Genomic DNA, 13,481 nt, shown 5'->3' on the forward strand with positions numbered 1-13,481 from the left:
CCTTCCTACCTTCCACCAGCAAATCTAACTCTTGTTCGTCCTTAGACCTAGGCTATGCAATACAGTAGTTGCTGGACCCCCAATGCTATTTAAATTTACAGTAATTACAGTTAAATATAATTAAACATTCAGTTTCTCTTTTGCTCCAGCAAATGTCAAGTGCTTAGTAGCCACATGGAGTAGCCACATGGTGGCTACTATACCGAACAGCGCAGATATATAACAGTTTCATTATTATAGAAAGTTCCATTGGATAGTGATTCCCCAAATCTTAATTCAAAAGTCAATTCTTCAAGGAAGGAGCATTTTCTCTACCAATACCACCTCTAACTAAGTCTTATTACACTTATTAAATGTTTTCACAGTGCCTTGTACTCTTCTTTCATAAAACTCCATTTCATTCGTGAATCATTCATTTTTGATATCCAATAATAAAATCATTCTATAAATCAAGAATAAAATAACGTAAAATGAAATAAAAAAAAATGACTGGCCAAAAGAAATTGAGGGCATTTTGGGAGGTCCAGGTGGGCAGATCACAAGGTCAGGAGTTAGAGACTATCCTGGCCAACATGATGAAACCCTGTCTCTACTAAAAATACAAAAATTAGCTGGACGTGGTGGTGGGAGCCTGTAATCCCAGTTACTAAGGAGTCTGAAGCACAAGGATCACTTGAACCCGGGATGCGGAGGTTGCAGTGAGCCAAGATGGCGCCATTGCACTCCAGTGTGGGCAACAGAATGAGACTCCATCTCAAAAAAAAAAAAAAAAAAATTGAGACCTCCCTACTCATACCCACTGAAGAAAACTTGAGAAAGAATTTAGGGCAAAAAGTGACTCTTAAACTCTAAGAGAAGACAGTCATAACTGGAGAAATTGAATGGTCAGAAGCACTGAGATGGGAGTGTCAAGGATCCAATCCTGGCTAGAATAGGTGGTTGGGTGTGTGTGTGTATGTGTGTGAGTGTGTGTGTGTGTGTATGTGTGTGTGTGAGATGGAGTCTCACTCTGTTGCCCATGCTGGAGTCCAGTAGCGAGATCTATGCTCACTGCAACTCCCGCCTCCCAGGTTCAAGTGATTCTCCTGCCTCAGCCTCCTGAGTAGCTGGGACTACAGGCACGTACCACCATGCCCAGCTAACTTTTTGTATATTTAGTAGAGATGGGATTTCACCGTGTTAGCCAGGATATTCTTGCTCTCTTGATTTCGTGATCCTCCTGCCTTTGCCTCCCAAAGTGCTGGGATTACAGGTGTGAGCCACTGCGCCCGGCCAGAATACATGGTTTCTAATAGGAAGAGGGAAAGGGAGGCTGGAACTGATGATAGAGGGGTAGCTGGGACAGCTGGCTCAGGCTGATGGGGAGCTCCTCTGGGATCATCCTGAGTTTGAGATTGACCAGTCTTGCAATAGATTCAGAATGGCTGGCAGAGAAGAAACTAAATTTAAGGATGTCAGGAGGCAGACATCCTGAGGAGTTTCAGAGGCTGAGATTTTTTTTAAAACTACAAATTCTGGGAAGACTGGGACCACACCTCTCTTGTTCAGGATACGTTCTCTGTGTCTGGCACATATAGATGCTTAATAATATTTTTAATAATAAATGGCTAGATTAGATTATTGGCAGAGGAATGAATAGGAGGGCTGAGACTGAGAGGCTTTGGGAAGGAAGGCCTAATGACTCGGTGACAATGGAGAGAAAGGAGGTAGAGGCTATTTGAGTTTCTATTCTTGGCAGGATGTTGGGGTCACTGACAAAAATGAGAGTGTTTGACCTCTATTTCCTCGTCATAAACTGGAAATATCATACCTAAGCTAGGATGCTATGTAGGTAAAGGATTAGGACTGGGTCTCTTTACCTCACTGGTCACTAGAGTAGCTCTTACAAAATTGATTGCCTTCAAAGGCCTTCCAGGTAATGCACACCCCAACATTAGCTTTATTTGTCTTCTTGCTGTTCCCCCTCCCAGGACCTCTGTGCTTGCTATTCCCCTGCCTGGAATGCTCTTCCCCAGATTTCCATTAGGTCCACTCCTCATGTCCTTCAGGTATATCCTCAAATCTCACTTGCAGGAACTACCTCTTCCTTGCATTCCTGATCCCCCTGACTAATCACTTTCTAGTATACTATATCTACACTATGCAATTTATTTGATTTATTGGCTATTGTCTGTCCCTACTGAAATTTTATCTCCAAAAGAGCACGTTTTAAATAAACTGTTTTTTTCTCCATTGTTTTTCCAATTTTTCTCTCCATTGGTTTTCCAGTACCTAGAAAAGCCTGAACAGCCTGACCCTAGAAGGGTCTTGATTATTTTCGCTAAGGACTGACAGCTAAGTGAGTGAGTGAGTTGTATAGGCAACAGGTAGTGATGGAGCCTGAGGGAACTGGTGATTTCATAACTCTATGTATGTCTCCAAAGCTGACAAAGGCATTCAAATCAAGATTTAAAAGAATACGGTACCAGCCACTCAGAACTCTACTGCAAGCTGGATTCTGTCCATGAGGCCCCAGGCTTTGACTCTTGCTCGAAATAGAGCTAAAGATAAAACAAGGTATGCATCTGACCCTCCAGTTCTCAGTTTGGAGGGTTTCTAAGAAACACCATCTCCCCACCCAATATGGCAGATCTTGCTGATTTAAAACACATGCAGGATTGAACCAGTTCCCACAATAAGAACAAAGCGATACACAATCCCTTCCCCAAATATTTGTTTACTGCCCCATGGCTACAAGTTGACAGTTTTTAGACATGGACCAGGTTACCAAATGAGGTTGCAGAGATCTCCTTCTCTGGATTCTTTAGAAGAGCAATGTGCTTTCTTTCTAGCCAGGGAAATTCTCTTGATACCGAGCTGTTAGAATGAGCTTACTAGGCTGCTTTCTTCTTCCATTAATAAGAATATAGAAAAGAATCCTTAGGTCACCAGGTCAAGCCCTAAGGGCCTTCTGGGTAGTGTGACCCTGACAGTCATCTTTCTAAGATGGTTTAGATGATGTGGGGTGCGGGGTTGGGAATGAGGGTGTTCCTCAGCTATGGATGAGCATGAACATAAGGCATTTCCTTATAAGGCTGGGGAAATAATAGTGGCTACCTAGCCAGATCAGGTTTAAATGCATGCCACAATTACTCTTCCAGTTTCTTATGAGAGGTCTCTGTTTTAAAGGTAGAGACACTGAGTCTTCGTGACTGAAGGCCATGATTGTAATGTTGAGCACTCTGTAGGCCTGTAGAGGGGATTCATAAAATAGATTGAGGAAAATATTTTTCTTGCTCCTACTAGAAGGTTACTCCCACCATGATTCTTAGAAAAGATTTGAGTCTATTCCTGTTCTTTTTGCTTGACATTTTTATATGTGCTTACTTGACACAGAGAGCAAGCGTGCTGTGCTTTGTACATAAAAACATTCCATGAACACAATAAGGCATTGAGTGTGTTTCCTATCCCATTTTCTCTAAAGGTTTACTGGTTTCAAAGTAATTTCAAACCCCATTGATCCCATTCAAAGCCTTTGATTCTTACTTGGGAGATATCTCTCACTCAGCAAACTGAGGCTCAGAAAGTTGATGAAGTTAGTGCAGAATTACCTGACCCAGAAGTGGTGGAGTTTGCACCAGAAGGAAACTCTTTGGACACCACATCCTGTATTTGTTTCTGTTCCCAAACTGCCTTGTGGTGTGGAGTTTGAGTCATCTACATTTTCTCACCCAAGTTCTTTTTTGACTAACTGCAGGCCTGTTTGAAATGGGCTTACCCAAGTCAGGCACGCACTTTCTGGGCACAGAGGCCAATTGGGCTACATAGCAAGTAGAAGTTAGGGCTGACTGATCGATTGATTGGTGTCCCATGTGGGAAGATTTGAAGCAAGTAATTTTCCCTAATATAAGCTGCTACTTCTTGTGCACTGATGCCAGATGTTGAGCTCATCACACCTTATTTTGCTGATTTCTCATATCATTAGGAGATGCAGGTATAGGTATTAGTTTTGTACTGCCAAGGAAGCTGCTTATCTGACTTCACGAAGTTATATAATTAGGAAATGGCAGAAACAGATGTCAGACTCAGGAATTCTACTCCCAAGCCACTGATTTTAACCACTATCCAGTGATTTCCAAGCCAAGTTATAAGGACATTCCAGGCAGGAATAGCCATGCCTGTAAATGCTATAGAAACATGAACCAGCAAGGCAAGAGAGGAGTTGCAATGGCTAGAATTGTGTAACTTGCCTTCAGTCACATAGCCAGGATGACAGAGATAGGATTTGAATTCAAGTGTTTGAGACTCATTGTCATGAGGCCATGCTGCCTGTCAGGGAATGGGTTTGGTCCTCACTAAGTCTAGATTGATTAGTGTGGTGAAGGCATATAGAGTATTCACCTGGTACTGTGGGGCAAGGCACTCCCAGCAGTCACATATGGGTCAGTAGCAAATGTTCTCCTCTAGATTACATGTCCTTGTCACAGGATGAGTCTCTTGGGCAATAGGAAATTCTCTGATGACAGAGGTGGGCAGTATGGTATAATAGAAAGAACGTAGTCTCCAAGTTTAAATTCTGGCTCTGCAATCTTCTGGCTGTGTGACAAGTGCAAGTTCCTTAACCTCTCTTTGCCTGTTGCTCACCCTTTCCCTCCCCAATTATCCACTTGTGTGTGTGTGATTTTTTCTTTGAGACAGTCTCACTCTGTCACCCAGGCTGGAGTGCAGTAGTGCATTCTCGGCTCACTGCAACCTCTGCCTCCCAGGTTCAAGCAGTTATCTTGCCTCAGCCTCCCGGGTAGCTGGGACTACAGGCGCCTGCCACCCGCGTTGGCTTCCCAAAGTGTTGGGATTACAGGCGTGAGCCACCGTGCCTGGCCCCACTTGATTTTTGTGAAAAACAAGTATTAAATGTTTCTTTTGGAGGGCTTTGTAAGGATTAAATACTATGTATGTCAAACACATGGCAGACAGTAGATGTTCAATATATGATATCACTTTATTAATATTACTTGAAAATATTACTGCTTTTCTTTGTTGGACATTTGTAGTAATTATGTGGAGCTCTTGTTTGAGGAACATATTAAATAGTAAGAAATTGGATTCTAAATTATATGTCTGGTATTTCCAAACAGGAAAAAAGAAGAATTATGTATTTTAAGGTGGATTTCACTAAATGAGAATGAACATTTTCAGGTTGACTTTTGTGGGATTTAAAAGGTTGTTTTTCTATAAAGGAAACCATAGAAACAAAAATTAAAAAAATAGAATTAATCGATGTCTATTACTCTACAACTTTAAAAATTATACAAACAAGTGTAAAATCTGTGTCCTCCAACTGCAGTTCCACCCTCAGGGGCAACCACTATTAATAATACAAATTATATACATACATATATACGTGTTTCTGTGTGTGTGTATATATAAATGTATATGTGTATATGTGCGTGTGTGTGTGTGTATGGGAGAATTGGCTCACATGATTACAAATATGAAGTTCCACAATAGGTCATCTATAAACTAGGGATTGCCAGTAGTGTGCCTCAATTCAAGTTCAAAAGCCTTGAAGCCAGGGAAGCCCAACAGTTCAATCCTGAGTGAGTCTGAGGGTGAAGGCCTGAGAGTCCAAGGCAGAGTGCTAGTGCAAGTCCCAGAGTCCAAAGGAAGATGAACCTGGAGTCTGATGTCTAAGGGCAGGAGGAAAAAAGGGACCTCACTGCAAAGGGAGAGAGGGAGGAAGTTAAGCAATCTGAGTATCTCCCTTGTTCCACCTGGTTTGTTCTAATCGTACCCATAACTGATTAGATGGTGTCCACTCACATCAAAGGTGGCTCTTCCTCTCCCAGTCCACTCACTCACATATCAGGCTCCTCTGGAAACACCCTCACAGACACACTCAGAAACAGTGCTTCACTAGTCAGCTAGGCATCCCTCAATCCAGTCCAGTTGATAGCTAATATTGAACATCACACTGAGTATTTCACTTTTTGATGCTATTGTGAATGGGATTTTCTTAATTTTGTTTTTAATCTCTTAGTTGCTATTATGTAGAAGTCCAGTTGATATTTATATGTTAGTCTTGCATCCTGTCATCTTATTAAAATTGCTTATTAGTTCATGTTTTTAGTTTGTAGATTCTTTAGGATTTTCTGCATATGAGATCATGTCATCTGCAAAGAAAGACACTTTAACTTCTTTTCTAATCTGTATGCTTTTAATTTACTTTTTCTAGCAATGGCTAGAAGCTCAAGTATAAGGTTGAATAGAAGTGGTGAAAGTGAACATTCTTGCTTTATTTCTGATGGGGGAAAGCATTCATGTTACCATTAAGTATGATATTAATTGTAGTATTTTGTAGATGCTCCTTATCAGGTTGTAAAAGTTCTTTTCTATTTCTGGTTTATTGAGTATTATATTTGGAGCATGGTAGTTCTTTTTCTGCATCTGTTGAAATGATCATTTGGTGTTTGTACTTTGGTCTGTTAACATGCATATTACATTAATTAATTAATGGATATTAAACGACTCTTGCATTCCTGGGATGACTCCACATAGTCATTGTATATAAAGGCAAGTTTTATATGCTGCAAGATTTGGTTTGTTAATATTTTGTTAAGGATTTTTACTGTGTTCATGATAGATATTAGTCTGTAGTGTCCTTTTCTTATGGCTTTGCTTGGCTTTGGTCAGGGTAATACTGGCTACGTAACATTTGTTGGAAAGTTTTCCCTTCTTCAGTGTATTTTAAACAAGTTTGTGTAGGATTGGTACTGTGTCTTCCTTAAATGTTTGATAAAATTCCCCACTGAAGCATTTGGACCTGTAGTTTTTTTTTTTTTTTTTTTTTTTTTTGTGGGAATGTTTTAAGCAAAAATTTGATTTTTCAAAAAAAAAAAAATGCTTCTCAATTTTTCACATGGCTTTGGTCAATTTCCATAACCCCAAAATGGTGGTTTTTGATGATTTTGTCCAGTTTTATAGTTTTATTTTGCTAAGAGGATTTTTGACTTCTTCACAGTACCATACCCAGAAGTTGCCTCTCTACCTCTTTAAAAAAAATTCTGTATAGTATTTCATTTTATAGATGTGCCATAATTTATTTAATAAAAAATAGTTGTTTCACTTTTAATATATATTCTAAGCAGTGGTGAAGCTAGCCGTCTTCTATATCTAACTCTACTTACTTGTGCTAAAAGATACGTACATTTTTAATTTTAATAGATGTCAAATTATTCTCCAAAATTTGTTCTCAATAATTACATTGTTAGAATAATCTCCAAGAAGGTCCTCTTCTGCATGTCTTGCCACTGCTATATATAGGTTAAGCAACCCTACTCTGAAAATTCAGAATCTAAAATGCACCATAATTCAAAACTTTTTGAGTGGCATTGTGACACTACACATGGATGGCTAAGACAGTGACATTTTTGTTTTCTGATTGTTCATTGTACCCAAACTTTGTTTCATCAACAGAATTGTTAAATATATTGTATAAAATTACCTTCAGGCCATGTGTGTAAGATATATATGAAACATAAATGAATTTTGTATTTAGACGGGTTTCATCCTCAAGATATCTCATTATGTATATACAAATATTCTAAAATCTGAAAAATTCTGAAATCTGAAATACTTTTGATCATAAGCATTTTAGATAAGCAATAACAGCCTGTACTATTAATCTTTTATATTTTTGCCAATATGAAAAGCAAATAGTTTGGTATCTTTTTGTTTATACTTATCTAATTGGAGTTGGGAATCTTCTCATATGCTCTTTGACCATTTCTTTTTATTTTATGAAGCGACTTTTTATTCCTTTGCTTAATTTCCAATTTTTTAAGTTTAATTTTTATTTTATTTTATTTTTTGAGACAGAGTTTCGCTCTCGTCGCATAGGCTGTAGTGCAATGGCATGCTCTTGGCTCACTGCAACCTCAGCCTCCCAGGTTCAAGCTATTCTCCTGCCTCAGCCTCCCAAGTAGCTGGAGCATGCCACCACACCCAGCTAACTTTTGTGTTTTTAGTGGAGACAGCATTTTACCATGTTGGCCAGGGTGGTCTTTAATTCCTGACCTCAGGTAATCCAACCCACCTCAGCCTCCCAAAGTGCTGGGATTGCAGGTATGAGCCTTCATGCCTGGCTTTAATTTCCAATTAGATTGGCTCTTTTTTCTTATTTATAGGATCTTTTGGTATTCTAGTGATACTATACTTTTATCTGTTTTATGTTGTAAAGATTATTTTCTATTCTGTCATTCCTTCCTTCTAGTTATAACTGTCGTCAATCTTTTAAGACTCTGGTGTTTTACTTCATGTTTTTGTTTGTTTTTAAAACAGAAAGTTGTACAAGGGATTGATTTAAACCAAATTCGAGGACTTGGGTTTGATGCCACATGTTCTCTGGTTGTTTTGGATAAGCAGTTTCACCCTTTACCGGTCAACCATGAAGGTAAGACTATGTCTCTTCCTTTTCCCAGTGGTGGGTGACTTGGCTGATTAATCCAATGGACACAAGTGGAACAGGAGGACAGGCATCTCTTGCTGCTGATAGTGAGATTTAGAGGTAGAATGAGGTCACACAGATCATGTTGCAGATGTCAAAAGCTTGGAGAGCAGTTGGTATGAGTGGGGTGGTGCTGAGGCTGGATTGGGGGAACTTGGCTTTATAAAACTCAAGAGCCACAGTACAGAACCTGGTCAAGGAAGGACATGAGATTGTTAGCTAGGAGTGAGAAACCTTGAAACACACAGGTGATTTTGATGTTTTCTGGGAAGGGCGTGTCAGTGCTTGCAGTTTCATTGTATATGAAGCTCCTATTCCATGCTTATTTGAGTGGATGAACCAAGTCCTTTGAAAGGAAATGGAACATGGTAGACAGGGCCATGTGACACTAGAAACTAGAAGCAGATGGCCTCTATTTTCAATAACCAGACCAAAAGACATTCACATTGAATGATGTTGTCCTAATAGAGACTTGTGAGTACAGAAATGAGCTGTTTCAAATGTCAAGTGCCACTTGGGTCCATCGTCAGAGATTTTTCACAGCAGATAAAGTTGTCCCTTCTGGGGAATTTTAGCCAGTAACACTAGTACTGGGGTTGCAAACCCAAAAGTCTATTAATACATTAATGTAATAATTAATACATTAGTCAGACAGGTAGTGTAAATGAGTAATAGGCCAGGTTTGAGAAAAACAACTGCACATGTGTGAAGATAAATTTCAACTGATAATTAACGTTGTAATAAGCAGAAGGCATTAGAGAGCAGTGGAGCCTGCATTGCACTGGAAATTGCATGCTCCATCTGAAGGGAGGGGCTAGCTCTAGGCATTGCCAGTTAGCTGTTGCCAAGACAGACATTGCAAACATATTTTGGGCCAGATTCTGTTTGAGAACCCTTAGTTCTGGACACTGTTGCAGCAGCATCTTTCTTAACTGTTGGCTGTGAGATAGTAGGGTGCATTGGTACCCAGTGGAATTAGAGTTAAGCAGGGACTCTGATTGTAGCTCTGCTCTTGCTGAGCTGTGACACCTTGGACAAGTCACTTAACTCTGTGTTTCTCAGTTTTCTTCTCTGAAAGATTTTGAATAATGAATCAGTAGCTTTGCTGTGACAATTTAGTGAGAGATTGATACCTAAAATACTCAGAAAAGTTTCTTCCAGCAGATGATGAATTTTTTTAAGTTAAGAGAATGCTTCGGTCACTTCTGTGGACCTAATGTATGAAAGTGATTATTATAATTATAATGACTATAAATGATCATCTATTTGCATCCCTTTTCACTATAAGTGAGCATATAAATAATCATAATCACTATGTGCTGAACAGGGACTCAAATAGATGAATGATTAGAACAGAGTGGTAATGATGACCATTTTCTACACACACACACACACACACACACACACACACACACACTTTTTTCTCTCTTCTTGCCACATGTATTAACATCTTCTGTGTGCCAAGCCCTATCTTATCAAATGCTGGATCTTCAAAGATGAATCAGGATGGCTCTTAATCTTTGTGGTGATAAATTGTCTCAGTTGGCACTGTTGTGGCCCAGGACAGGGCAGCCTTGGTCTGAGCCATTTCAGAAAGCAGAAACCAAACATGGGTAGTGAAGAGGCAGACCTCAGCTCTGTAGCAGCAAGCATTCACTAATTACGAGATGTGGACAGCCATGGACCTGGCCGTTTTGGGAGGCTGTCAGCACGTCTTTTGTGGGCTTTATTTAAGTAAAAGTCAGGTGATTGTCTGTTGGGGATGCCATAGATCAGTTGTCTCTTACTACTGATAGTGAGATTTAGAGGCGGAGTGTAAAGGCCAGAAGTCATGTCTCAGAAATTAAAAGCTTGGAGAGCAATTGGTATGAGTGGGGTGGTGTTGGGGGCAGAGTTAGGGAGGTACTTAATTCCATTAAGCACAGAGCCATGTTAGAAAGCCTGATTTTAGGTAGAATTTTAGATATTAAGAATCCTGCTTCAAGGATTTTGTATTATCTGATCTGCTAAAATACTTATTTATTTATTTATTTATTTACTCTGGCTGTGCATTAATATCAACTGGAGATCTTTAAAACATTGTCAATTCATGAGCCCTACCCCCAAGATTTGTATTCAGTTGACTTGAGGTGGAGCTAGGGTGTGGACTTCTTAAAAGAGTTTTCTCAGTGAGTCTAGTATGTATAGAGAATCGCTGGGCACAGATTAATGGAGAATTAAAATATTAGGAACAGAACACTTGAAGTGGAAGAAGATAGTTCCTTGTGAAATTTGCTTAAATCTGTACCCTCTTTGGATGCTTTTTTTCTTCATTGTAGGTAGAATGGCCTCCTGTTAACAGGTCCTCTATTAAAAAGGTAGCTAGGTTACCACTCTAATTATAAGTGTTGAAATAACTTTATTCCACCTAAAAGGTTAAAGTGTACCCATTCATCAAATGCATCCAGCTGCAGGTGCCCTTCATCAGTTTCTTGCCTTTCAACAGATTGTATTAAGGTTAGATTTTTTTTATCTGAAATGGATTATCCTGTGCAAGAAAATGAAATTAGAATTATAAAGGTGGTTTCAAGGTTCTTTAGAGAGAAACTTCTTCTACCTGCATGGCAGTGACCAACTATTGATTGGCTAATGCAAGTAATTGTGAGGAGCAGAGAGTGGGATCAGGAAGATTGCAGATAACCCTAATCATTCAGATAACCTAAAACCAAACCCATAAGACCAGAAAAAGTATTGCCATCTTTAGATGTTAACCAAAAAATTACAAACAAATAAATTAAGTACCATAGTTTAAGAAAATACAGTATTGCTATATGATAAAATAGTCTCATTGCTTGCCTTTCCTTGTTTGACTCTTCTTCCTTAAAGAAAGATCAGAACAGCCCTTGGGTTGGACAGCAGCACAGTTGCTGAATGCTTCCTACCCCTGCCACTGACCAAGCTCAGAGCCTCACCCTGGTTGTGTCATCTCAGCCATAGGAGCTCCTGGGAAGGAGAGGAACAAAGGGTGATAATTGGGGCTAGGAAGAGGGAGTTATGATCTGGTCTCCCCTGTGCATCAGATACCTGATGTTTAGATGTTTTGATGATTCATAATAAATTCTCTCCTCATGTATGCCTGCAACACATTCTGTGAACATAAACCTGTATTTTAGCAAGATATCAATTAAGTGAATATATGGATGAATAATCTGCCCTTAGGTAAAGTGAGATAGCTCAAATTTTGCTCTACCTCCAATTCTCTTAAAAGACCACAGCTTCGTGGGTTTGTGTTCTGCTTCCCATGCTGCCGCATCATGTAGAACCTCTTTCTCACTCTTCCTTCATCTGCCTAGCCAGTGGCTGGTCGTTTGAAGAATTAAATAAACACTTTCCTGCCTTTTGGAAGCTTTCTTTGCAGCTCCAGGCTCAGTTAACTAGAGCCTTCTCTCTGCTCCTCCTCCATGTTCCCAGTTCCCATGTCTGATACTCTTGTTCTGGCCATCAACACAGAGTATAGACACCTTCTCCACGCAAACATATGCTGCTTAAGGGCAGAACTGTGGCACATTCTTCTTGATATCCCAGCATCCAGCACTGTGCTTGGCATGTAGTAGATGCTCAATAAAAGATTAAATGAACTTTCCATTGATTTACTTGTGGTTTTCCATAAGAACTGAAAAAAAAATTAATTTCTTAGTTTTTATCTAAAATGAAAATTAGAAATTATCCATTCTAATACAGTATTGATTCTGTACAATTTTCATTGTATTGTTCTGACTACATTTTTGAGAGCATCTTTATATAGAGGCAGTAGTAGCTGATTGGTCTATCTTTACTATAGGCAGAAGTTTAGCAACAGATATTTTTGCCTTGAAGTAGCTGTAGGTGTGTTCTGTACAGTACTTAAGAAACAATACTGATATTGCCCCCTTCAATACTCACCCACCCACCCACACACATGCAGGTGTATGCATGTGTACACACCTACATCCTGATTCATTGGTGGTTGGTGTCTAAACATCCTGGTTCATTGGTGTCTAAAAAACTGGACATCAGTTTTTTAGAAGTCCTCAAGGCAACACTAATGTGCAACTAGGTTTGAGAACCAGAGCTTTGAGCAGTTCTGTTATACAGTGGAACCATTCTGTTTATAAAAAAATTCTTTGACATGCCTGTGGAAGGTCCCATACACTCTGTACTATTTTTAAAGTATTACTATTACTGTTTATGGAGCTTTCGTGGGAGGTGAGATCTTTTCAGTTAGGCAAACCAGCAACTGAGCCCCTGCCTTGTTATGCCCATGACCTTATTTAGATATCTTCTTACATTTACATTGGCTTTTTTTTTTGGTTTAATTTTTAAAATTCTTTTCAAAGATGTGGAAGAGTAAAGAAAGCAACAGCTTCCTATGTACCTACCTCTGAGGATAAACATGACATTTTGCCATATTTGCCTCACCTCCTTTTATTTAAAGAAAAGGTATTTGTAACTTTAGCTTTTCACTTCCTGCAGGTAACCATTCTGCTGTGGTTTCTATTCATAAACATATTGTTTTGGTGCTTTTACTACATATGTATATATACCCACAGCAACAAACAGTATACAGTCATTCCTCTGTATCTGAGGGGGTCTGGTTCCAGGACCTCCTTCAGTCCAAAACCCACAGATACTCAAATCCCTGATATAAAATGGCATCATATTTGCGTATAACCTATATATATCCTCCCATATATTTTAAATCATCTCTAGGTTACTTATAATACCTAATGCTATGTAAATACTTGTTATAGTGTTTAGGGAATAATGGCAAGAAAAAGTCTGTACTTGTTCAGATGCAACCATCCATGAAAAAAATTTATTTTCAATCCATGGTTGGTTGAATCCACAGATGTAGGACTCACAGACGTGGAGGGCTGACTCTGTGTTTTAAAGTATCTCAGCTGGTGTCCTTGTTCATTTTGCTATGTCTAACACTAATTTATTCATTTTACCAATTGATTTATCTATTCTCTATGCAGCT

General features: G+C 39.2%; 1 protein-coding gene across 4 annotated transcripts in view; it reads left to right on the plus strand.

Annotated features, from left to right (window-relative positions):
* FGGY (FGGY carbohydrate kinase domain containing) overlaps nt 1-13,481 on the plus strand; it is a 428,788-nt gene that overhangs the window by 31,362 nt on the left and 383,945 nt on the right. For all 4 annotated transcript variants that reach the window (XM_012442661.2, XM_012442660.2, XM_012442659.3 and 1 more), the window contains exon 3: nt 8,317-8,428. In XM_012442661.2, the coding sequence (XP_012298084.1) occupies nt 8,317-8,428 (112 nt within the window). The remainder of the gene's footprint in view (nt 1-8,316; nt 8,429-13,481) is intronic.

The sequence above is a fragment of the Aotus nancymaae genome, unplaced genomic scaffold (genome assembly GCF_030222135.1).
Source record: "Aotus nancymaae isolate 86718 unplaced genomic scaffold, 86718_ANA_hifiasm-v0.15.2.pri h1tg000007l, whole genome shotgun sequence".
Lineage (NCBI taxonomy): Eukaryota > Metazoa > Chordata > Mammalia > Primates > Aotidae > Aotus > Aotus nancymaae.